Source organism: Anser anser (genome assembly GCF_964211835.1).
Source record: "Anser anser genome assembly, chromosome: 1".
Lineage (NCBI taxonomy): Eukaryota > Metazoa > Chordata > Aves > Anseriformes > Anatidae > Anser > Anser anser.
Genome location: NC_139720.1, coordinates 83,786,068 through 83,811,860, shown reverse-complemented (window position 1 = coordinate 83,811,860; position 25,793 = coordinate 83,786,068). Strand labels below are relative to the sequence as shown.

At 38.4% G+C, this 25,793-nt stretch overlaps 1 protein-coding gene across 1 annotated transcript in view; it reads left to right on the top strand.

Annotated features, from left to right (window-relative positions):
* LOC310903694 (inositol 1,4,5-trisphosphate receptor-interacting protein-like 1) overlaps positions 1-25,793 on the top strand; it is a 121,075-nt gene that overhangs the window by 38,366 nt on the left and 56,916 nt on the right. The window contains exon 5 of the mRNA XM_083847405.1: positions 22,086-25,314. Coding sequence (XP_083703531.1) covers positions 22,242-22,844 — 603 coding nt within the window. The 5' untranslated portion in view covers positions 22,086-22,241 and the 3' untranslated portion in view covers positions 22,845-25,314. The remainder of the gene's footprint in view (positions 1-22,085; positions 25,315-25,793) is intronic.

Sequence of the window (25,793 nt, the reverse complement as noted above, 5' to 3'; positions counted from 1 at the left end):
ACAGCAAAAACTCTCTGTGGAGAAAAGAAATGAAGACCAAATCAAACACTCAAATCTTTTTAGTTTGCACAGCATGTTACACTTCATGCAGAAGGAGCCACTTGAAATTCAAAACAGCACCTCATACTTAATCACCTTCCACACTGCACAGGGTGTGCTAACATTTGTGCTTATCTAAGAAGCAGTTACATGCATGGGAATGAAGAATTATTTGACACTTACTAATAAAAACTAATACCCATGTGGGTCACAAGACTGCAGCCAAATAAAAAGCTTCAAACTTTAAGGATTATCTTTTGTTTATAGGGACACCAAATTTTCACTGATGCATGAGTGCATCTGAAGACAGAACTGAATCCCCCATTTCAGAGAACTTCAGCGGACTAGCAATGTACAAAAAGTGGACATGATAGTTTTGTGTTGAACTGTGTGTAGCTAAGCTGATGTATTTTAGGTGGTCTTAATAGACGCAAGTGAGATGACAATCTGTAAACACAATGAAGAGTTAGAACCATTGCTTAATTTCACTGATTTAGTCATAATATTGGATCAAGTAACTCAAAGGGTCAAAGTCTCTCTTCAGAGAGAAGCCGTAATGGATTCAGTGGTTTCCCTGGGCAAAAATTAATTTGGATTAAGTTTGTAAAGCAAATATTGCCTGAGTATATGAAGAGACATGTTCTGACACTTTCATATAGTATGCATTTGAAGAAAATCAGTTAATTCATAACAATTATGATATATTTTTGTACATAATATTAGATTGTATAAATAGGAGCACAATAGATTTCTTTGGCAGTGGAAGATTGTCTTATGGGCAGTACATTTAATCCAATCAAGGTTAAAAGTCCAAATGATGCAATAATAGGTAATTCTGTCTCTTCAAATATCTGTGCATTGTCCAGCATCTCTGTGTGTTTTCTAAAGTTCCTTTCAATATCTAGTTTTCAGTAATTCAGCAAATGAATTGCATTTTCTTATATGCTTATTAAAACCTTGGAGGAAAATATCCGTTTCATACTGCACCTTATTGAAAGGCAAATATGGTCTTGGTCTTCTTACAGAACTCATATCTATACTCTTTGTGATTATCTTTAACTCAGTACAGATAAGAGGTTTTTGATACAATATATTCTATACTTTTTAATAGAAAATGTAAATGCTTATTCCTTAACAAAAGTGTCATTCATAACATTTTTATTTAATTTTCCTGCCAATTAAATCTATTCTTCTGAAGGATTTAATATATGCGGTAATTATTTTTAGTCTTGATTAAATCATTCTGAGCATAAAGAAGTAAGAAAGAACTTCAGCTAAGTTTTTCATACATCTGTATATCTTTCTGTCTCTTGCTCTTTCTGTGCATGTTTCAGGTCCTGGGTGGATTCAAGGTGATAAGCCCTTGAGAAAACCATAATATGATTATCTTGCAGAGAGGTGGTAGAATAAATAAGATTATCCATAACAAGCTTAGCCACTGATGAGTTCAAGCTGTGCTGATACAGAAAGTCCTGACACAATTGTAAGGTAGTAACAGAAAAAGTATGTGCTTGCAAAGGAAAGAATAGTGCTTGAACTATGAAACCTTCCATGATTAATGCAAATGCACCTATAGTCTATTATATGGAAGCTTCACTACATTTTCCAAACCTCTTTCATAGAATATTCAATTGCAGACTTTAAGTCTCTTAATGCATATCAACATCAATATTATTTAAAGTGTGAGCATTTTAAGCTAAATCAATTGATTGATTGTTTGATTGGCTTTAAGGATGTTTTAACATTTGTCTGAGTTTGGAGTTATCCCTATCTGTGTTTATGAATTAACAGTTTTGATGAATTACGTTGATATGATCAAGTAGGTTGTGACAATAAGCCTGAGTATGCAGGCAGTCTTCCTAGGCTGTGAAGACAGCTACTAAATGTCACCCACGCTAATCTTACTATAGGGACAGCCAGCATTATTTGTTTGTATTTTTTTAGGTAACATCTATTTTTGAGTTTCTTGTTTTAAGCCATCTTTAACTCCAGTAGTTCACACATGTTCCTTTTCTCTTCTCCAACTCCACTAAAATTAGTAAAAAGAATATTGCTGTGAAAATTAATCTAATCTTCACTGCTTAACTTAGTCTTTTGGATAAAGAGGAACACATTTGACAGATCTATCCTATAGACCACTGTCAAGTAACAAGAAACTCAGTTTGTTATGATTAGTTTTCTAATACTCCTGACATGAAAAAACAGCATATACAAAAATCAAAAGGTTTCTTCAGTATTGAAAGGAAGTATATAGTTTCAGTCAATATAAAACAAACAAACAAAAAATGCAAAGATTTTTTTTGTTTGTTTGTTTGTTTTAAATACTGGTAACAGAACCAGCTTGCTACAACTTGATTTCCAGAAGCTTGGTGTATAGCTTTTTTTAAACACCATTGGCTATTTGGTCATGTCATAGTGTAGACACTCTGAGGCTGGAGGCATTTTTGACTAAAGAATCCAGTTTTAGATAATCGGTTTAGAGCCTAAGAAAATCCTCTAGGTCAAGATAAAATCCATTTTTTTTCTAAATTATATCTGTTGTGGGAACTTATGATTTTAGAGACATTGTTACTTTGGGCTATCCACTGTACCAAGGAAGAAAGTATTTTAATTAAAAGAAGCAGTGTCTATACAGCTCAGTTGTAAGCTGATAACGAACAGAAAATATTTGTTTATTATTAATATAATACAGGTAAAATGCATAATTTTTATGACTCTGCAATTGAGGTATGTGAAATAAACATCTGTGAAGAAAGTAAAAGATCCAGCTAAGGAAAAAAAAAAAAAAAAGGACACATTGAATAAATTGATCGATATTCTGTTGAATTTATTAAATAAAAAACAGTATGAAGAAGTCAACAACTGAAAGAAGAGACCCTGATGATGTTGTATTACAAGTTTTATATCCTAGAGCTTCATTCTGTTACAGAATATTGGAGGAAATGTCAGAACTTTACATGTAGTTCATCACAAGTAGTTATATACTGTAAGGTTGTACTTAGCATACATCTAATTTTTTTTTTCATTGATACCATCTAATTTAAATATAGATCATTTTGATTTCAAGCATCCTGAAGCTAGAACTCTTAGCAGTCTGAGAACAACCGTTACACTCTTAGCAGGGTGTAGCAAAGATTCTATTCCAGTAGTAAAAAGAAAGGGTTTTTGATTGATTAGATTTTTTTCTGTAGTATTTGTTTTCATTATCAAGTCTCTAATATATGTTAAAAACTATTGATCCTGCAGAGCCATACCTTTTTACATAGCTATGGAATTAACTTCAGTGTCATATTTTCTTTTTAATCCAAAGTTAGTTGTTATTGTTTTTCTTTTTCCCTCTCTGTTTTCCTTTTTGCTTTCACTTTTTCTTTTTCTTGATTGTGCTCAGGAAAGAACCACATGCGAATTCCTCTAGCATTCAATAGATGCATAAGGTAAAACTTTATTATTATTATTGCTTTTAACTGTCCTTTTAAAATTCTTTCTCTCAGTCTCATAAGAAACAAACTCTTTTTAGTAATAATACTTTTTTAGGACAAAAGTCTAGCAGAAGAGAAGCAAGTATAGGGGAGCCATTCCTATTTTGTTATCTTCCTGTGTGAACCAGGAAATGACACAATTCTTACTGTTTCTAAAGTGATACATAAATGTAAAAGCCTTTAAACAGTTTATAGTAGAAAATGAAGCATAATATATTCACATCTTTATATGTTCATATATTTTTGTTTAAAAAGGTATGCTGAAAGTGTATATCTCATATCCATATTTCATATGCGGTGATATATTTGCAGTTATGTAGTGCAAGTAAAGCCAGAATCAGACTCCTCTTGTTCAAAGGAACTAACAAGTTGCTGTTAGTAGACCACTACTGAGGCTTTGGACAGCCTGTTCATTAGTCTCTGCAGAGAAATACTTGGCCATATAGACAATCAACATCCATGGTGAGGTTACATAGCTGCCACCTGGTACTCTAATGAGATTGAAAGCAATTAAAAATAATTACCATCGCAAACTCATTAAAATTCTGTAGGTTTACTCAACTCTGGCCCTTCATAATTGCTACAGAATATTTTAGTGTACCTCAAAAATCAAAGTGAAACTCAACTATCATATTTTAAATCAGGAACTGAGAGAGAAAAAGAATCATGAAGGTTTATTTCAAGGAAGATAAGGTACTTATTAAATACAAAACATTTTGATAAGGTATTAAGGAAGTTAGCATTTACCTCTTACTGCATATTAGGGGTTTCATCATCTAAGCACATTTGGAAGTCTTTCTGGACATTGTTCCCAGGTTAAAATTTTTTGATATGTATGTACATATACACATTTTTTGGTCTTATGTTTTCAAAAGTAAAACTATCAGGAAGTTTTTAAGTTTTCAAGGCAACTTAACAGACAAGATAATGAAAACTTAATAAAGGAAGATAAAGCATATAACTTTCAACGCAATGGTTTCCATATTATTGTTTACTAGCAGTGTCATGGGAGAACTCAACTTTTTGTGGCATCTTGTGGGAGGCCCTTGATTTCAGTGACTATAGAAAAATAATTGTCTTTCCAGGTAGGATTCTGCTCTAAACAGCTAACCAGTAAGTGATGCCACTTACATGGCAGGAACTTTTAGAGACCAGTACATCTCTTTTTGGGGATCAGCCTAATGCCCTTTTGCAAATAATGCATTGGTGAGTTCATGAGGCTGTTATAGATAGCACTATATAAGATAGCACTAGATAACAACCTTTTATCCTAGCTCATAAAGACATTACCGGATCCCACTTCTATCTGCCAAAGTCAATCGCATACTCTGTGTTAAGTTCACTGACTAAACAAAATGGTTCTTTCTGGTCTGAAAAATATCTCCAAACATTGAGTAATGAGTGTCTTTAACTAGATCTCAGAAATATGGTGATGAAGTGAGTTATTTATTTTGATTTTTCTGTATTCTTTTTCTAAACATTTTAGCCAGACAGGAAGTAAAGAGAGCACAGCATGCATATACCATACCCTGCATATAGTGTGAGCCAGAAGTCAGAATCTTATAAGCAGTACAAACCTTGGAATACGCACACAGTCACAACTGGCAAACAAGTGATTTATGAAGACTTTGAAAAAGAGACAAATAACCTTTAATATCTAAAATATTTTGGTGCTGTACATTAATCTGAAGTTCTGTGTTATCTTCTGGGAGGCACCTAACTCCTGAGATACTGAGTGTCTGGTAGGATAAGGAATAGTTGCGCAAGGGAGGCAAATTAAAAACAATATTAGACAGATTGAAAGGGCAGGATTAGGAGTTTTGCCAACTTTAAAGAGTGCGGAGGCTGGCCTCCAGATGGAACTTCACTGCAGTCTAGGTGCAGACTTCCTGCATCCCCTTATGTGGGACACTGATTTTCTGTCCTTCAATTTTCTAAAGATATAATGTAGTAATGACCAACTGAAATGTGAGATAAACTGAAAAAGCTGCAGGTATAGTTCACACAATTCATCCTCTGTTATGGTAGAATTATACTACCATAAAGCTGCTGGAGGTATAACTGTAACCGAGGCAGTTATGACTGGGCTGTTTGCAGGGTTCTATACAAGAAATGTTTTTATTTTTTTTTTGTCTAGCCATATATTCTTATTTAATATTATTTGACAAATACTGTACCATATTATGAAGAAATGCTGTTATCTTAAATCAGAAGTTTAATACGACAATATTCAACTCCATAAATTTTCAGATTTTAATTCCTCACTGTCTTAGCCATAATTTTCTTTTACGTCTGCTTTCTCTTACAAAATAAATGGATCAATGCGTGTGCCAGAGGATTGATAATTTTTCCTAAAGGCTATCATCTATTTTTTCCCCATTTCACAGTACGATTATTAACGATGGCAATATATTTTTTATTTTCCTTTTCTTAGAAATGTGTCTCCATATTAGCAGAGACAAGTCGTCATACTGCAAAATCATGCTGTTATTTGTCATTACAGAGGACAATAGTAACATGTTATAACTGTGTATTTTGCTGTTGGTTATAGGTATCAGGTATATAACCACATGCTATGTTGTGGCAGCCAGGAAGACAATACAATGTATTTCATTGTTGCATGAGAATTTACAGCAATATGTACAAATTCAAAGAGTGAAATACTACGTTCTGTGGCCTTTTGTATTTATATTCAAAATGGTGCAGTTGCTGTGAGAGAGGACAACAACAAGAGCTGAACACTATTTCAGAGGTCTAATGAATTAGATTTTTTTCTTGTCTCTCTTGAAAATACTACATTCAGCAGTTTCAGCAATGGCAAGCTCATCTAATTAAATTAAGTGCCTTAGCCATCAGTGCCAACAACACTTCATAAGGCTTATGCACTAAAGTTTTCTGCTATTGCTAATCTGGCATGTGTCCCACACAATTTAGAGAATGACTATAAGATGCTATAAATACTTGAGTCACCCAAGGTAGACAGCAGGTTTCTGCATTGTGGTGAGGACGGATGAAAAATGTGAAGAGTTTTCTAGATTTGTACCTAGAATATTTTTCATCACCTATCCAAGAGCATTTTTCAGTTAATATATGGTCACTTTTCATTGCTTTTGTTCATCTTAAGATATAGTCACATTGACTGAAGTGGTATTTCTCTTGCAGCAAAGTGCTCCTCCCTGTCACTGCAAAGTGAGGAATCCATCCACCAGTGCACTGAAATGGTCCATGTTATTTTTTTTCCCCCAAAAAAGGGCAGCCTTACGCAAACTGCTTGTTGACAGTGATCCTTAGTCTGTGGAGTCTCTTAAAATATTCCCCAAATTGTTTGCACATGGATAACTGATTATTGGCATGACAAAAGAGTGTTTAAGTCTGGGCAATTTCTGGAAGCAATGCAACATAAGGGTCCATAGAGAAGAATAGTTGGTAGCAAGGACCTGACTTCCTCATCATATGGGTTTCAAGGTCAGAGAAGTCATCTGGACCAGACTAGTATCTGGTCCCCAGAACTGAAAGTCCCTTGGCATCCAAAACCCACCTTTAATTTCATTCCAAAAAAATTCCTTTCACCCTTTCCTGTTGCTTTCCACAGTGAGAATCAAAGAGTGGCTGGTGGGGATGACTGGAAGTTTTGTTTGAAAAGTGGACTTTTGATAATAACTAGCATGCTAATGCAGAGATGCCCACTGTGGACCACATTCCAGTGCCTGGGAATGCTCCCTGGAATTTTTTGAGGCAAATCTTGTTTTTGTGTCACTGCAGTTGTGCAGGAGCCTATCTAGAATGCTGTGTAAATAATTAGATCCATTGCTGTGTTTCTTTTGTTTGTGCCTTAGCTTGGCTACTTGTTACTATTCTAGCAGACTTCGTGGAGTCAAAACACCAGCTGTAAGGGAGAAAAAGAAAGAAAAGAAGTGAATATCTTGCAGAGAGATCTGTAGAGGGAATGCTAATGTTTTTACAGAAACAAGGATGAACCAGTCACTGCAGAACACCGACATGGTGTTCCTAACAAGGTTATTTCCTCAAGGCTAGTGTTAACATCAGATAGATGAATATTAAACTGTTGGGAAAAAAGGGGGGGGGGGGGGGGGGGAGCAATTTAGAACAACAGAAAGTTTGTGAGTAGGCAAAAACTCTTTGGAAAGAGAAACTTTGGAAGGAGTCTCTCAACACCAGCACTACAGAATTAAGCCTCTGCAAGTTGTGGCTGAGAAAAGTGGACTTGCATAGAGTTTGAGAAGTAGTGACTGGCAGATTGAACTTTCCCTTTGCCTTGGAAAGCAGAAATCATGTCACTTCAGGAAGGAGCTGTTTTAGTTTAAGTAGCAGCTAGCAAAGATACCTAGAGGGGGATAACTTGCAAATATCAACTGAAAATTGGCTTGTCATATTAACACAGTTGGAAAGGATGATGCCACCCAGGATCCGATTAAAGCATCACTTATGTATCCAGAGAGAACTTGTCAGATCTGGGTATATCCATTGGGGAATACATGTAGATATAAAATACTATTTGCTTTATGGATGTGTTCAAGGGTAAGAAAAAATAGAAACAAGTGATTAAAATCAACACACGCTTTTTTTTTTTTTTTTAATCTGAAAGGAATAGTTATTGCATAACCAATATTTAGAATTTATGAAACTGTGAATGGCTTAATGAACTTAGAATTAAAAAGATTATCATGGTTATCCCAATTACAACTATTGTAAGCAAAGAAGTGAGAACTTATATTTGACAAATTCATACTGTAGCTGGCACATCACAATAGTATCAGGAAAGGAAACAGCAATTTCTCTAGCAGAGACACAGCACCAGCTGAGGCCAAAGTTGTGCCAATCTATGCCACATGGAAAAGATGAATTTTAGTTCTGCTTTAAGCAAAATGGCAGTTCTGAATATTGCAAGATGAAAATGCCAAAAAATCCCCACACAAAGCAGTTATAAATGTTTCATGGATGGCTGGGACCATCTCATATACAAGTTGAAAATAATTAAGATTTTAATTTGTTTAACTTGAGATTATCCCTTAAAAGTGAATGGGACTTTGCTTCTACAGATCATGAAAATTTCTAGAATCATACCAAGTACCTCCCCATTAAGAATAATACCTGTTTTGTGGGCTTTTGAGCCATTTTATGCCACTTAATAGGAAATATAGAGAGCTATGACCTCAAGCCTAATAATGTCACTTTGCACTGCTGGAAAAGGATAACTTCAGAAAACAAATTCACCTCTAATAGGAAGCCCAATGGGGGAAATGAGCAGATTGACCCCAAGTCCTCACTGAGTTCTGTGAAATTTTAATGCTGTGGTCCTTCTCTTGAACCCAACATTCAAAACTCTACTAGAAAAAAACCTGTATGTAACACAGTAAAAATAGGTGGGAAGAAAGTCTGTCTTCTGTGCTGTGAATAAGCTGTGCTAAATACCAAATCCAAGCATCAAGAAACAACATGGAGAAGGTCTTCCTTGTATTATCCTGTTTTATTTTTAATTGAAAAAAAAAAGGAAATCAAAATTAAGGAGGTCTAAGGCAACAACAAGTTTTCGGTATTAAAAGGAGAAATATCAGAGGCACACCAATTCGGCTTTAAGTTTCATTTTACTCTTAAAAAACATACACAGATAAATTGTTTGTTTCATAAACAGACAGATGCTACTCATTAAATCTAGGAATAGCCCAGGAAGCCCCATATAAAATCTTCCATTTGTCTATTAGTGAACCTAAGTATTTGGTCTCCCATAACTCAGAATACACAAGTGTGAGCACTCACAGCAAAGAACTGTTAATTGGCTTCAATTTCACCATACAAGGTTACTAGGCATTTGGGGGACACTGCATGATTTGTTTACTTGGTTAGTCTCACCTAATTTAATAGAGCTAAGCCAGAGGGTAACATTTTACAATAGCAATATTGAGAAAGGTCAAGTGTCTTACTTTAGAACTCTTCAAATTCCCATAAAGATATTTTTTAAACAGTGATTATCTAAGAAAGGATTTAAGCATAGATCTCTAGATATTGGATCATGCTTAAAGTTAATAAAACTTGATGCTCAAAAGTAAAAAGAGAGTAATGTTATTAAAATGAAAAGGAGGGAAAATCTGCTTTTTTCACAGTAGTTCTCCCAATATTTATTGAGAATGTTAAAACATAATAACCACTTTTTTCACTCTCCAAAAATGCAAATTTTCCTCCAAAAAAGGAAAAATATAGTCATGCTATAAGTACACAGGAAAAAATACAAGCATGCAATTTCAAATAAATATATTTATTTTAAATATTTTTGTCTCTTTTTGTGGTTAGTTCTAGTATTTATTTATTCTTAGGCTGGATGCCCTAGAACATAAATCTTTGCTGTGGAAAAGCTACACAAAAGCTGCAATGCTGTTAGAACAAAAGTTTTGTTCCTTGTATGTTCTTTTTCTGCTGGTTTACCTTGTTGAATAACTCAGTTATTCTCTGGGGCTTCAGGCTTTCTAACCTGGTCATGGAAAATTATGAATTCACAGCATGTAGCCAACTTCTATAAAGAAGCCCACAGATTTTGGGACTCCAGTGGAATATAAAGGTTAGAAAAGAATATAAGTCTATCATCCATTCATCTGTTTTCATGAGTGGAGGGAGCTAAGCTCTTTCACCATTCTCATTGTTCTTCTGTGTACCAAGAAAGCATGTCCATGTGCCAAGTAACTGGCAGGGAACAGAGCTCAGAGTTGCTCAAGAAGCAATACAAAAATATGGTAGATTTTGACAAGTCTACATAAAACCTCCTGATGGTAAATCTCTCCTAAAAAAATATTTATTTTTTTATTAGTAACAAATTGCTGTTACAGCTTTGAAATATGCTATTGAATTTGAAGTTCTGTAATGAAGGCTATTGTGCTCTTAAATGCACAGATCTAGAGATCAGACATTATCTAACAGTTTTAGAGAAATCTGGGAGAGTGTGAAGTATGAGAAGTGTGTATGAAGTATGAGAGGATGAAGTATGGGAGTATGAAGGTATGCTATAAAGTGTCAGACTACTTTTGCAGAAAACGGTCACTGAATTTTTACTTTCTGAAAGGAGAATACAACCACACTTTGAGAAAGCATATCATTAACAGTTTTGGATAATCATCCAAAATTTACTTCAAATACTCAAATAAGGAAACTTTTAAAAGATTTCTAAATCAATACCTATTTTTTCCCTTACTTTCCCTTTATTTATGAATTGAATAGACTTGTGTTTGATATCAGGTTACCAGCTTAGCTTCTGCATCCCCTTACTGCAGAAGGACTTCAGAATTTCAGATTTAAATTTACCCAGGCTCCCCTTCCTGCCTCACTTGATGGGACCTGGCACTATATTGTAAAGGGTTTATTAATTTTATTGCATAATATGAAAACATGCAACATTAGAACTTCTCTGCCTGAGACATCAAACAAACACATTACTGCAGGGTAAGAAGTTACTGTGTGCTGGCAGGTCCACAATAAATATCTATTTGAGTGCTCTTAGCCTGTGGCAAATGCAACTTAATTTAAGTTAGCATGAAAAAAGGCTAAGCAAACTCAATTTATTTTGCATTTGCCATGGGCTAAAAGAATTCACAGTGGACAGTTACTGTAGATCAGCTGCTGAGTTTGTGAAAGTGATTCTTTTGTCTGTTAGGTTGGTGTGAAATCAGAGAGCTATCAGGATAAAAATCTGTAATACTGGTATTGCATCATATCAGTATCCCAGTAATCTATTAAGTCATCCATCCTCAGTAAACCTAGGGTGAAATACTAGACCAAATGAATTTGACACAAAGGAAAAGAGATGTGGAGAGGCATTGTTTGGGGTGGACATTGTTCACTTTTTAAACTGCAGTCAATATTTTCCCAAGTAACTCCTATATTGCCAAGCAAACGTAAGAAAACAAAAAACAAAGACCGTACTTTTATCTTTCCAAGTAAAATTTGACTTGTAAGTATAATGAATGGGACTGTGTAAAACACCAACTCTTTTTCACTGGATGTCAGTGCAAATGTACCAATGATAACAATGTGAGCAGAAGTATGTTCCTTCTCCCTGTCTGTTCCTTGTCTCCTCTCAGTTTTACTCAGCTGTGCACAGCAATTCAAATCTGCTCTTGAAATTGTAGCATTCTGGAGTGTGATAATAGGGTGGTTTTTGCTTTTCTTGCTCACATGTGAACATAAAGTACATTTCCTAACAGAGAACTTATTTTATAGAATATTCTATGGGAAAATTCTGCAATGTGAGGCTTTGCCACTTCATAAGGGGCAAAAGTAAAATAAGGAAAAAAAAATAGAGATAAAGGAGGATTTCTGGCTTTATCAAAGCTAATGGCTAATTATTAAGGCTTTCAAGAGGGAAAGAATGTCTCCCTCAATTTTCACATATAGTTTTTTTTTTTTTTCCCCCAAAGGAGAAAAAAGGCATTTTCCAGTGCGAACATAGGGCAGAAGTCACTGCAGAAAGTTTGACGACTGGTGCCATTAGAAGATGTCAGACTGTGAATTCATAATGGTGCTTTTCACTCTTACCATCTACTAATCAATACATTTGTTACAGAGTTTCTGAGCTGCACATTATATAAGTGAGGGGTAGCATGACTTGGGCTACGTAACGTCATGTTTGAAAAGCAGGTCTATGACATGTTTCTTTGCTGACTGCCAAACGATTCTGCAGCCCATTCTGCTTTCCTTTGGCATGGGCTACAAGAACTACATTTCCATTGGCCCTGCCAAGGGTATATCATGACACTGAAAGATCTTCATTTATATGGTGGACACAGTTATACTCTGTTCAGATTTCAAGCCAATCAAACCTGAGCCTTTTCTGGTCTGGAAGACAACAGCATCATTAATCCAAAGTTATGAGACACAGTAGAGTGCACAGGATATTATGTGAAACTTAGTTTTGTACAAGCAGAGCTGACCAGAAAATAGAAAGAAATACATGCACTTCTTGAGTATAGGCAGATGAAGACCACTGGGGCAGCCGCCTTCAAGACTATTATGGGTACACTGTGATGATGTGAGAGGAGTCTGAAATTATGGCCAGCATAGTCAATGTCTCCTTGTTAGACTGAAATGAGACTTGTTTTGCCTTCTCCTACAGCCTGTTAACTGCAGACTTGTGAGCACTGAGTGCTGGAGCCTGGCTGAAGACTCTTCAGGCACCTGAGACTCCTGGGTCAAGGCTGGAAGCCCCTCTAGAAGAGGAGAATATGGAGGTGGATCAGTTTGATATTTTGGTTTAAACAGGTCTATCATTCCTAGAGGAATAATGTACTGTGTATGTCAGCTTTACTCCAGGCTTAACAGAGAAAATACAAATGTGATTTGAATGAAAGAGAAGAATAAGTGGTTACAAATTAAAAAAAAAAAATGTAGAAAAATTGATGAGATGCAGTCTCCAGGGGGTTCTGATTTCCTTGTCTATTTCTGAGCAGTAACTTGGGTGCAGTCTTGGTTGAATACTTGGAAGAAATGACTCACTTATCAGTACCTTGGACATTGGAGGTTGCTAATGAGGCAAGGATGCACCCTCTGGGAACCTGTCTCTTACATTCTACCCAGAAGGTGAAAGCAAGAAAATGTGTGGGAAGGGCTCACAACTTTCCTTTTAACTTACAAGTCCCCCTACTTAATTTTTCATCCTTTTTTTGTTTGTTTGTTTGTTTTTGGTGTGTGTGAAATTGCTAATAGGCCCTTTCCAAACCTGTCAGATCACTGTGCTTTGCTATTGAAGGTTCTTTGGGATGTTGCTTTTCTACTTAGTTTATTACCATGACTGGATTTCAACTATAACTACCTTCATAGATGTCAAAAGCTACAGTATCTAAATCTGGCTTTGCAACCTGTAACAAATCCCATACCCGAAATGGGGTCTATTATGCTACACTTTCAATTATCTTTCAACTTGTTGTATATTCATAGAATCTATATGTAACACGAAAGAGATTTCAGGGAACAGGACATTGGCTAAACTCTCATTGTGCAAATGTATTTGATAATTACACGCAGAGCAAATTTTAAAATTAACTGATAACAGAACAGATACTTGAAAGCTTTAGATGTCAGTCTGCTGCATACATATTGTATGTAGAGCATTAGAAACTAAAGGAGATTTTAAATTCTAAGAACAAAAAGCTAACAAGAATTATGGGAGAGGTTAAGAAAATGAATGTTGACTCTCATCTTCTGAAAAGCTGATAGGCGACTTAACTGCTGGGGTGCTTTAAACTAATGTGTGTAAATTATGTTTGAATCAAAATGGCTCAAATTCTGCCAGCTCAGAGAGTGGGCAAAGCTGCTTCAGCCTTCTGGATCTAAGCCTTGGAACTAGAGCAAGCTTTTAATCACTTTGCCTTTCTGTTTCCTCATTTGTAGAAGGGTAGCATTACTTACATTAAAAAAAATCGTGAATAGTTACTATGAAAGAGCAAAATATTCATTGCAAAAGATTGTCCTATCCAAGAAAGAGAAGCTAACTGCTAGACTGTTGAGTAATAGTAATTTGTTCTCTTTTTGCAGCTATAAAGTTCATCATTCAGCCTGTGACAGCTTCAGTGGGTTGTAGACGGTTGCATTGGAACACCCATAAATGAATGTTTAGGGCACTTTCCTGTAAAAACAGATTCTCCTGAAGCAATAACGACTAAGTGCTTTACATCTCAAAATGAGCGAATAAGCTATTTGTCATTTGAAATGAAGAACTGTTTGGGAACATAATCCTGTGACTGGGTTGAGGGGTTGGACATGGAGGGAAGTGCCTTGCTGCAATTAAATCAGAAGTTAAGGAAAAAAGGGGAAAAAAAGTTAAGTAACCTTCCCTGTTTGAAATTTTCTGTAAGAAACCAGGAGGCTGGTTTCACTTTTTGTAGGTTGCTTTTTGCAAATTCCTCCTTATATGCCTAAGTAATTTCAAGTAGTGTTTAAGAGGCTCTTAATGAAAGTTTAGGCATACAGTTTGAAGTTAACTGTTAAGACAGTCAAACTACTGGTTAGTCATGATGACCAAGTTCTATTGTGTCTACAAAATGGGAGAATGTCTAATAATTCTATGTATTTCACCTATATTTCTTCTGATAGCTTGGTAAAAGTTGCTGACAAAGGCAGGATACCAAAAGAGATGATATTCAAACCCGATCTTGTATGATTATTGTGGTGTGTCTGATTAGGCCAAATAGACAAAATGCAGCTTCTGGCCTCTAATAACAACCCTAGCTGGCTGGAGGAGCAAAAGTGAGTTACTATAGTACTTGGTTAGCCTGATGCTGCCCTAGAAAGGAAAAGTGGAAATTTTGGAGTAAATGAGACAGAACACAATAAACTGTGCTGCAGAGGAACCCGAATTCTACAAAAAAAAATAAAAAAAATAATAAAAATAAAAATAAAAAAGGCAAAGATGATAATAAACTTAAGGATTCAGGAAGACTATATATAAGTATGACTGATAAAAGTTAGTGACCTCTAGTAGTAGGCAATAGAAGTCACTCGCTACCCTTGTATGCTAAATAAGCCACTAACCAGAGCAAAATCTTCTCTGCTTTGCATAAATGAGAGGGAAAAGGCAGTTGGACCTGAAATGATCAACTGGAACACAAAAAGAAAAGATGGTTTTCATAACCCTTTCTCATCACGAGTTAGAGGGTTTCTAGTTCATAGTGGGATAACATAGATTGTACTTGAGCCACCTTTCTGTGAGTGACATTATAGCAATTACTTAAAACCTTTTTTTTTTTTTGGGGGGGTGGGGGGAAGGGAGGAAGTGGTAAGCAGATACAGTTTCAGCCTTTTCCCCATTCCTTTACATTCTCCATTTTCATCTTGTTAGAGTCACACATTATCACTTCATGGAACAACCATGGAACTAAAAGCAAAGTTCATTCATGTATGTATGTATTCATATATGTTTTAAGTTATTTCAGCAGTAAACAGACAATTTTTCCCTCATTTTCTGAAGATGCTCTACTTACGGCAAATTGATGCATCTCTTCTGATTAGCATAATTTTATCCAGTGACCCATATCAAAGTCAAAGTGGAGTTTTAAAATTCTGTGTTAATATAATTTTTATCCAGCTAGTGCCTAGCTGGGCAGGGGAGCTGGGGCATGGGGAGGGGAGGAGAGAGGGAAAGGGCAGGCTGTTTCTGAGTGCAGGATCCATGCAGAAGTTTCATGTGTTACTGTCACTGCTCAGTCAGAAGAGCTCAGTACTTTTTTACTTCTGAGTCTTGTTCTAAACTTTTCCCTGAAGTGCTTCCTGAACTTTGCCCCTAACAAATAAGACAGGCAACTCTGTTTTATATTTCAATTCAAGGAAGCACCTCATTATGTTGTTACTGTTAATAATAATAACAATTATTATTATTATTTTTCCTCATAGAACACGGACAATATTTGATCGTATTACACAGGTACTGTACAAATACAGATTTCAAATTCTACCAATTGAATAGCTAGGTACGTCAACAGCAAAAATAGGAAATGCAGCCATAGAAGTTGAAAATAAAATTTATTTATCTATTTATTTTCTAAATGGATAAAATATTCCTTTCTTCTGAATGAGCAGTGTTAGCCTGTTTTCTGATACTGTGTAGGCCATGCCCAACCTGGCTGATCTGTTAGCACCCCATTTTTTACAAAGAGGAAACAGCCAAAGCTCCCCATATATCACCAGTCTGAACAGCAGGGATTTAGGTTTGGGGACAAAGATTGGACTATATTTACTGACCTCAAATGCAGCCTCTGAGAATACAGTTTTAAACTTTGTAGTAAACAAGAATATGAATTTTGACAATCCTTCCTTCAGAATGAGTGAATTAAAGTTGTATTTTACTTGTCTTTCACATGTAAATTTTCACATTTATTCAGCTTATTTTTTATCCATACAATAACCAGAGTTACATAAAAATATATTTCAGTAGCTAATATAATTGCAAATTAATTAATGATCATGCTAATAACTAGGAGATATAGTTGAAATAAACTACCTAGAGTATTAAGTACTTACTGGATAGGTATATACATGAAACTGTGCATTAAAATGGTATATTACACACTATAGCTGAGAAAACCTCTTCCTCAAAAAGGTTTTAAATCATGCTCCCATATCTTTATATTAATATAAGTTACTGGAATCAGAAATTAGACATAACTGTTATCCTGATGCTAACCTAATGTAGTTATAGCATATAAATGTTATTCACCTCTCTTTAAATATATGGAAAACAATGCTTCTCCAGTCTGAGAAATGCTATGATCAAGGAGTCAGAAGAACAACACCCTTGCTTTCTTTAAAAGAGAAGGCAACATTTGTATTCAATTCACGACATTCTTAGCACAGAAGAAAAATCTGTGCATTACTATGAGTAAATACATGATAGCCAGAAGAACAACCAGGTTACAAAATGAGTAGATGTATACCATAGATTCATAGAATGGTTTGCGTTGTAAGGGACCTTAAAGATCATCTAGTTCCAAACCCCCTGCCATGGGCAGGGACATACATCTCCCACTAGGTTAGGTGGCATCTCTGCCCAAGTGGAAATATATGTGAAAGTTAAATAGTGATAGTGTTAATTTGAGACGCATTTTTCAAATGTATATATACTATGAATTCTATATGCCTGCATTTAGACTTTTCACACATTCAAATACTGCTTCATGAAGAGAGTCTGTACCTGCATGTATGAGCTGTAAAGACAGTTCTGTGAGTGTTACCAAACTTACTTGGTGGTGAACTTTGTGTTCCTTTACCTGATTAATCTACTGGGTAGCATCAGTTGCTTTTGATAATCAAAGATGATTGAAATCTCTCATTCAATCACCTTCAATCTTCCCAATGACTTAGGATTTTGCCCAGGACCTCAAGGGGTACAGCTGGTAAATGGGAAAGAGATCTGCATGGATGTGGACAGGTTAAGGTGCTGGTATTGATGAGGTAGGGAAGTCTGGAGATACGAGGTCTGGCAGGCAGCAGAGACAGAGTTGTCCTCATCAGTGTTTCCCTGGACAGAGAGAGAACAGCTGCTGCCACATCAGGATCCACAATCATTGTCCAAGAAGCCCATTAAATCATTCCAGATGATGCCAGTGATTACAGATGTATCTTCAGCAACTTGAGAGTCCCACAACATTTAAGCTTGTATTTGCAAAGTTCAGTAGATACAATACCATGTTAACACTAACAGACTTTCTTAGGGTTTCTCCACTTCTAAACTAGTGATTGCTGAGCCTTTAGACTTTCTTGCTTTTCAGAGCACAGTTCTTCCAGAGGCTTCCCCACTTGCCTTTGATGGACAGGTCTTCTGCAGATAAGAAGTGCTGATGCGTTTCTATGGTGGAAGTAAATTAACTTATTATGAAGGGTTTAATGGCACAGATACGGATAGAAACGCATTTTGAGTATCGTTATGGACTATACACTAGTGGTCAAAGTGTAGAAAGCCATTGTTTTAGAAATAATACAGGAACAGGAATAGAAATATGTATTTCTTTTTTTCTTTTTTCTTTTTTTTTTTTTTTAGTCTGTGAAATATTAATGGCTTAATGGCTCAGTCGTCTATCCCACTTAAAATGCTTCATGTCTTAACGTATTTGTGAGGCTTTTTTCCATTTACAACTAAACCAATTTTGAATGAATACCTTAGAAACACCTTTAGTACTACTATATATATATGTAGATGCACATTAATCAGTTTCTTACACTGCAGAAGTAGAAGTTAATTTTTAATGGATACATTTTTGTATTGGGACCTGAATGTTTAATTGAAGGTAGCCTTCAGTAACAATTTTTAATGTTGTGATTCTTTGTACTTAATGATGATAGACTCAGATATGGCACCAAAATTTACAGGTGGCCAAGTAATTCAGGAAACTTTAATCCAACGTTGAGATATGACATATATCAATTTGTATAGTGGTTACTTTCAGACTCCAGTATCAAGAATAAAGACTCCATCTGCAAATGATTTTTATACTCCTGGGTTGGCATGATTAAGAGATGATATGTATACTATACATCTTGGCTGCAGTTCTGCAGATATTCTACACTTCAAATGTGGTCTGCTAGAGTACTACCTCTGAAGAAGCAAAATTAATATTTAAATACTATAAATTAATAAGTATATGGACACTGTGAAGATAAGCATTCATAGATTTAAAATAGTTTCTTGGCCTCATTGATTCAATGTAGTTGAATAGCACATATTCTTTTGATTCTGTTCAAACTGTACGATGTCACACAGTCAGCAGGAAACAGATTTCATTTCGCTTTTGGTGTATTTTAAAATATATTTTTCTAGAATCACTACTATTTTCTTAGCAATCTACTCAGCAAAAATTATTCTTGCTGATGTTGCATACCATTTTAATGGTTTATGAATTCATTGAACTTAATCTGAAATGTATTTCCACAATTATTTATATTTATATATATATATATATATATATATTTTTCCCCAGAACACAAACTGCTAGTCTTACCAACCTGATCTATACTTTCTCTCCTTTTCTTACTGCAATTGTGTGGAAATCACTCACAGATACTTTGACTTTATATGTCATATTACTCGACATAAAAAACTCATTTAAATTGAAACTGAAAAGTCAGCATGTGCTAGAGCCAAAAGATATCTATCTCAGTATCATGTGTATAGAAAATACTCATAGAAACTTAGAGTGACTATCAGAGTGTAATCACTCAAGTATTTACATTGTTGTCTAGCTTTACTTCAGTGAATAGCTTTTACAGCAAGTAAGATTACCTGTATTAGGGAAACTGTTCCCTAGTATAGTGCTTGCAGAGTTTGGACATACTATTTCTTCTTGTTATGCTAAGCTTCATTTCCCTTCAGCAGTAAACATGTGAACTGAAAATCCTTCTTTCTCAGGAAAACAAACAAACAAACAAATAAATAAATCCCAATGTGTACTGTAGAATCCAATATATTTCTTTAGGTAATAATATACATTTTGTTTCTTCACAATTAGTTGTATATGGAAAAGCTGAGTGCAAGGACATAGTTACACCTTAGAGAAAAGTCCTGCTGATGCAGCTGTTTCTCAGGTCATTACTCCTGTATAAAGAAAAGTATTATGAACTAGTACAAGAAAGGACTCTCAGGACCTAAATGGCACTTAAAATTTGGACTCTGATACCTAACCTGGGATGCTTTAGCAAAGGTGGGGAGAGTTCTTCCACCTGTGAATTTAGCCCATACTTAATTACCACTAGGAAAATAAAACCACTGTGTCTGAATCTATTCTTCAGATTGGAGTCAGAAGGGCAGTAACAGTGTTGGTAACACACAAATGTTTTTGTTATTTCTGAGTGGTGCATGCAGCATGAAGAGTTTCTTTTTTTACTCGCTCTGACCCTCAACGAGTAGGATGGGGGTGCACAAGAAACTGGGAGAGGAAATAGCTGGGACAGCTGACTTGAACTTATCGAATCGTCTTCAATGCTGTGTACCATTGTGATCAATCATAAAAGCTCAGGAAAGAAGGAGAAAGGAGGAGTATTCATGGTTGTGACACTTAGTTGTTGACACTTCTCAAGCAAACATTATGCATGCTGAAGCGCTGCTTGCCAAGAAACGTATAAATATGTGCCTGGAAAATAGTGAATAAATTCCTTATTTTGCTTTGACTGAGCATGCAGCTTTGCTTCACTTACTAAACTGCCTTTATCTTGACGCTTGAGTTATCTTACTTTGTTCCACTGATTCTTTCCCCCATCCCGCTGAGTGAGGAATGAACAAGAAACTGAGTGGGTGCTTAGTTGCTGGCCAGGGTCAACCCATCACAGTGACAATTTCTCAGAGATGTAGCAAAGTTTAAAAAAATGATATAGCTAGTATTTTCTTAATCCAGAGCTCTGACATGATGTTCTTCATATGAAAACCTTTGAAGTTTTTTTTTAAGGCTCTACATAAGCTTTTAAATCAGACTAGTTCAAATCTGAGCACACACAGAATACAGACTTGATAGAACATCGGCATTTCAGAGAAGAAAAGAAAGCCTGGGCTTCAGTTTAAGAAATAAAAGGTCAGTGTAAATAAGTGTAGATCCAGTCATGGTAAGCAGAAGGAAAAATCTTAACTTTTAATGTGGAATGAAATTAGATTTTTTGTTATTGTTACTGAGAGAGGACAGGCAGGATTTTATGTGATGGCCCATTTCATAGCTCTTTGAATGGCTTCCAAATATTTTCTGATACTGGTATGAAGCATGGAATGATATGTAAAAAATGATCTGTGTCAGTATTTACACCAATGAAAGGTCTCAATTTAAGCAGAACTAACTTAGTGTTTTAGGGTTTATCAAATCAGTGTTAAAAATACCTTTCCTATTTACGGGGCCACTCATTTTTAGAAGGCTTATTTTAGTAGTCAACCTGCAAACATGGAAATTACACTTTCAAAGTCAAAATTGCAGTAATCAAAGACCGTAGTTAGAATGTGCTACTACTGTCAGATTGTCCAAAAAATAAAAACTAGTACAACTTTCAAAATGGAAAAGAATATTTCTGCACTTCTTTGAATGGTATATGCGCTTTGAATGGTATATGGCTTTTTAAAAGGGTGTGTGGGAGCATCCTTCCCATTGACTGTGGTCTTTCACGATAAAGCTGCTCAGCAGTGGGGTCTCCACGTGCACAATGCCCTTCAAGGAGCATCCACGTGTTCAGGCACAGTATACTCCACTGGCTGCATTGTGGATATCTGCTCCATGGTGATATTCTGCAAGGGCTGCAGAAATAAATAAAATAAAAAAGAAAAGAAATGGAGAAGAAATGAAACTGGAGAAGAAAACGGGGGGGGGGGGGGGGGAGCCAAGGGGGAAAAAAAGCAAAGAGGGGAGAGGAGAGGAGAGGAGAGGAGAGGAGAGGAGAGGAGAGGAGAGGAGAGGAGAGGAGAGGAGAGGAGAGGAGAGGAGAGGAGAGGAGAGGAGAGGAGAGGAGAGGAGAGGAGAGGAGAGGAGAGGAGAGGAGAGGAGAGGAGAGGAGAGGAGAGGAGAGGAGAGGAGAGGAGAGGAGAGGAGAGGAGAGGAGAGGAGAGGAGAGGAGAGGAGAGGAGAGGAGAGGAGAGGAGAGGAGAGGAGAGGAGAGGAGAGGAGAGGAGAGGAGAGGAGAGGAGAGAGGGATTGCTGTGATGCGTCTGTGGTGCCTGTGACAGCACAGAGGGTGAGTCACAGCGGGGGAGCTGTCATCAGGGCCAGCAGCAGGCAGCGCCACCACACTGTGGCCTGGGCCATCGGTGAGTGCAGCTCGCACCTCCTGCAGGCCATGGCTTGGCTGATCTTCCTCGCCCTGGCTGTGCTGGGCATTGCCCAGAAGCCGTGGCTGGTGGATGATCACATGGATGCGGATGTAAATGAGAGAATGCAGCAGCATGCAGAGCAGCTGATTGAAGGCATGGCTCAGCTGCTGCATGAGATGGAGGAGAGGAGCCAGGAGCAGAGCGGGGTGGCCCTGGGAGCCCTGCTCTTCACTGCCTTGCAGCAGTGGCAGCTCTGGACCTTTGCTGACCTCCTTGTCCTGCTCTTTGGGCTCTGCCAGTGGCTCAGGAAAAGGAATCGTGAGCCAGGCAGCAGCAGCAAGCAGGGCAGCTCCACAAGGAAGGAGAAGGAGAAGGATGAAGACGACAGCGACACCGATGACACCTGGGATCTGGGCAGGGTTTGGGCCGATTGGACCCAGTGGCCAGTGCCGTACATGGCTGACAAGTGCAAGGTGGTGGAGGAGCAGGTGGAGGAGCTTCTTGGTGCCTGCCAAAGACTCTCCGGGAAATCCCTCTTCAAGCCACGTCTGCAGCCTGCCATTGGCATAGGCTGCCTCTATGAAGGCTGGAGTGCCTGGCAGGACAACGTCCTGTACCACCTGCTCGTGCCCCTGAGGCCTCCCCCCGGGCACGCCTTCCACACGGAGCTGGGCGCCGCAGGGGAGACGCCAGCGAAGAACCCTGGCCTGCGCGTGGAGCTGGAGCGCGCCTGCGCGAGGGAGCGGCTGGTGGGGGACATGCTGTGCTTCCTCCACCACCCCGAGGACGAGCTGAGGAGAAGACAGGAGCCCAGCCTGCTGCGCACCCTCTGCACCGGCTCCTACCTGGATGTGGAGGAAACCACCCGCTGGTTCCAGGCCTTGGTGAAAGCAGCCTGGGAGCTTCTGCTGCAGTCACGCCACTGCCGCCTGACGGTGCTGCCCTCCCACCGCTCCTGCAAGCTCAGGCTGGCCAACGCCTCTGAGAGCACCCTCTCCATTGAGATCACGCTTGGGGTGCGGCTAGATGACTCTGACACCTTCCTGAGCCTGGAGTAGCCGCGGCCAGCTTCACCAGCAGCACGGCGCCGCCAAAGAGCTGAGCTGTGGCAGAGATGCAGTCTGTCGGGCACACGGCCAGGCATGCCCGACCCCACAGCTTCCACCTCAAACATCTGCAGACCTGCGCCCGTATGCTGGTGAGCAAAGGCTTTTCCCCCCATGCCCTGAAGACGGCTGTGATTCACCACCTGACAGCCACAGCCCTGTCAAGCCTGGCGAAGGAAAGATTGCCCCCTGCGCCTGGATGACCTCCTGCGGCACCTCTGCTGCTGCCTGGAGAAGAAATGCCTCAACCACTTCCTCAAGAGGGAAGGCAACGAGAGGGTACCTGAGGAGATGGATGGTGTTGTTCCTGGCCTCCCAAACAGCTGGACTGCTCAACTTCTTCCAGGCAGTGAGCACCCAAACTCTTGTAGAGAGTCCATTCCCTCCAGGAGCTTCAGCCTATGCACTGATGCCAATAAATAGCTTGGGTAAACAAATGCTCTGACTTTGTCTGCACAGAACTTTATGGGGGAACATGGGCACTGGGTGCTGAGTGCACTGCTGCCACAGAATAGGGAAGTGTTTTCCAAAACACAGAACTGGCTGAGGTTGGAAGGCACCTCTGGAGGTCACCTGGTCCACCCCCCCTGCTCAAGCAAGGCCACCTAGAGCAGGCTGCCAAAGACTATGCCCAAGATCTGTTAATTACAGGCCTGTCAGTCTCACCTCAGTGCCAGGTGAAATTACGGAGAAGACCATTCTGAGAGTTATTGAAAAACTCTTCAGAGACAACACACTCATCGGTCATAGCCAACATAGGTTCACAAGGGGAAAGTCCTGTTTAACTCACTTAATTTCATTTTACGACAAGGTTACCCATCTAGGTGACAAAGGGAAGCCAGTTGATGGAATCTGTTTGGATTTCAGCATAGCTTTTGATGCTGCTTCTCACAGTATCCATCCAGACAAAATATCCAGCATACAGCTAGACAAGGACATAGTATGATGGGCGAACAGCTGGTTGAAGCCCTGACAAGCCTGACAATGGAAAGATTGTCCTCTGCACTTGGATGACCTTGTGTGACACCTCTGCTGCTGCCTGGAGATGAAATGCCTCAACCGCTTTCTCTTAGGCAATGAGGGAGTGCTCGAGGAGGTAGACGGTGTTGTGCCTATCCTCCCAAACAGGTGGTCTATTCAGCCTCTTCCAGCTCCAAGTGCAGGAGCTGGCTGCCCACTCCAAGGAACTGTGAGTTCCAGGAGCTGTGAGATGAGGTCACAAGAAGGCTCTTCCTCCACTGACGTTCAAAGAGGTCTTCTCACACAGTACTGCATTTATGGGACTCCCAGCTGGTGGCAGGCGATGACCTGTTCTGGATTTAAGAAGCGGACAGGATGTGACAGACAGAAAGGAGAGAGAAAGTCCTGTGCAGCAGCCCGCTGCCAAGAGAGGCAGTGTCCTTGGTGGGACAGTCTCTCCAGCTCAGCAACCCAGGATGACTGTGGTGTTGCAGCCAGCGTTGTCATTGATTTTCATGGACTGGCACAGCCTGGGTGGCCATTTTGCACAGGCCCAGACATTCCCCCTCACAGCTGTGGCTGCGCAGGGAGCAAGTGAGAGGCACTGCTGTTGGGCCTCAGCAATGTCACTGATGTTTTGAAGACAGAACTGCTTGTGAGAACAAATGAAAATGGAGAAGAAACTGATAGTCTATGATTCTATAATGGTGTGAGTGTAAAACTGCCATGTTTACATGTGAGTGTAAAACTGCCACAATCACTTGGCATTTTTCAGATACACAGAAGCACAGACTTGTTGAGGTTGGAAGGGATATCTAGATGTCACCTGGTCCAATCCCCCTGCTTAAGCAAGGCCACCTAGCACAGGTTTACCACGACCATGTTCATAGACAGCTTTCCTCTGTCTCCAGAGTGAGAGACTCCACAACCTCTCTGAACAACTAGTGCCTCTGCTCGGTCACTTTCACATTAAATGTGTTCTGAGATGTTCAGTTGTCACCTCCTGTGTTTCATTTTGTGCCTATTGCGTCTCGTCCTGTCACTGGGGGCTATTGAAAAGAGCTTGGCTCTGTCTTCTTTTACGTGTTTTTGTATACATTGACAAGCTCTCCTCTTGCCTTCTCCAGTCTGGACACTTTCAGCTGTCTCAGCCTCTCCTCATTCGAGAGAAGCTTCTGTTCCTTAATTTTTTTTTTATTTTTTTTTTTTTTGTGGCCCTTTACAGGACTCTCCAGAATGTCCATTTCTTTCTTGTACTGGAAGGCCCAGGACTGAACACATCACTCCAGGTGTAGCCTCACCAGAGCTGAGGAGAGGAGAAGGATCACCTCCCTTGGCCTGCTGGCAACACTTCTAATGCATCCCAAAAATTCCCACTAGCCTTTTTTGCAGAACTATGTGTAGAGCCCACACTTTTAACTTTGTTAGTATATTTAAGCCATCGAAGCTATTATAATGAGGAGTAAGTATATAACAACCCGCTAAGTATTTTTAAAGATTGTAAGATATTATTTTTATTTTTTTTTACTTCTTTCAATCAAGTACAAGAGGTGTAAGGAGTTTATTTAGTTTTCATGTCTGTTTTTCAGAAAATATTTTGTTTCTCAAGGATGAGAAAAAACAAGCATAAAATCCTTCCTTTTCTAAAACAAGCAAGGACTTCCTAGGAAGGGATAAGGGATAACACTTAAGCATGTGTGCATATGTTTATTATGCTAGTTTAAACGTACAGAATGAGGAATGTTATTTTAAGGAAAAAGAATTTTATTCCACATTAAACTTCTAGTATCTCATGAACAAAATTAACAGAAAAAAAAGTTGTTGATATCTTTTAGAATTTCAGAGATTTTAGATAAATTCTGTTGACCTTTGAGTGTCTGATTCTGCAAAGCTAATAATGGCTTAATTCTAGATTAATTCTGGTGATTACAGGCTTAGGAT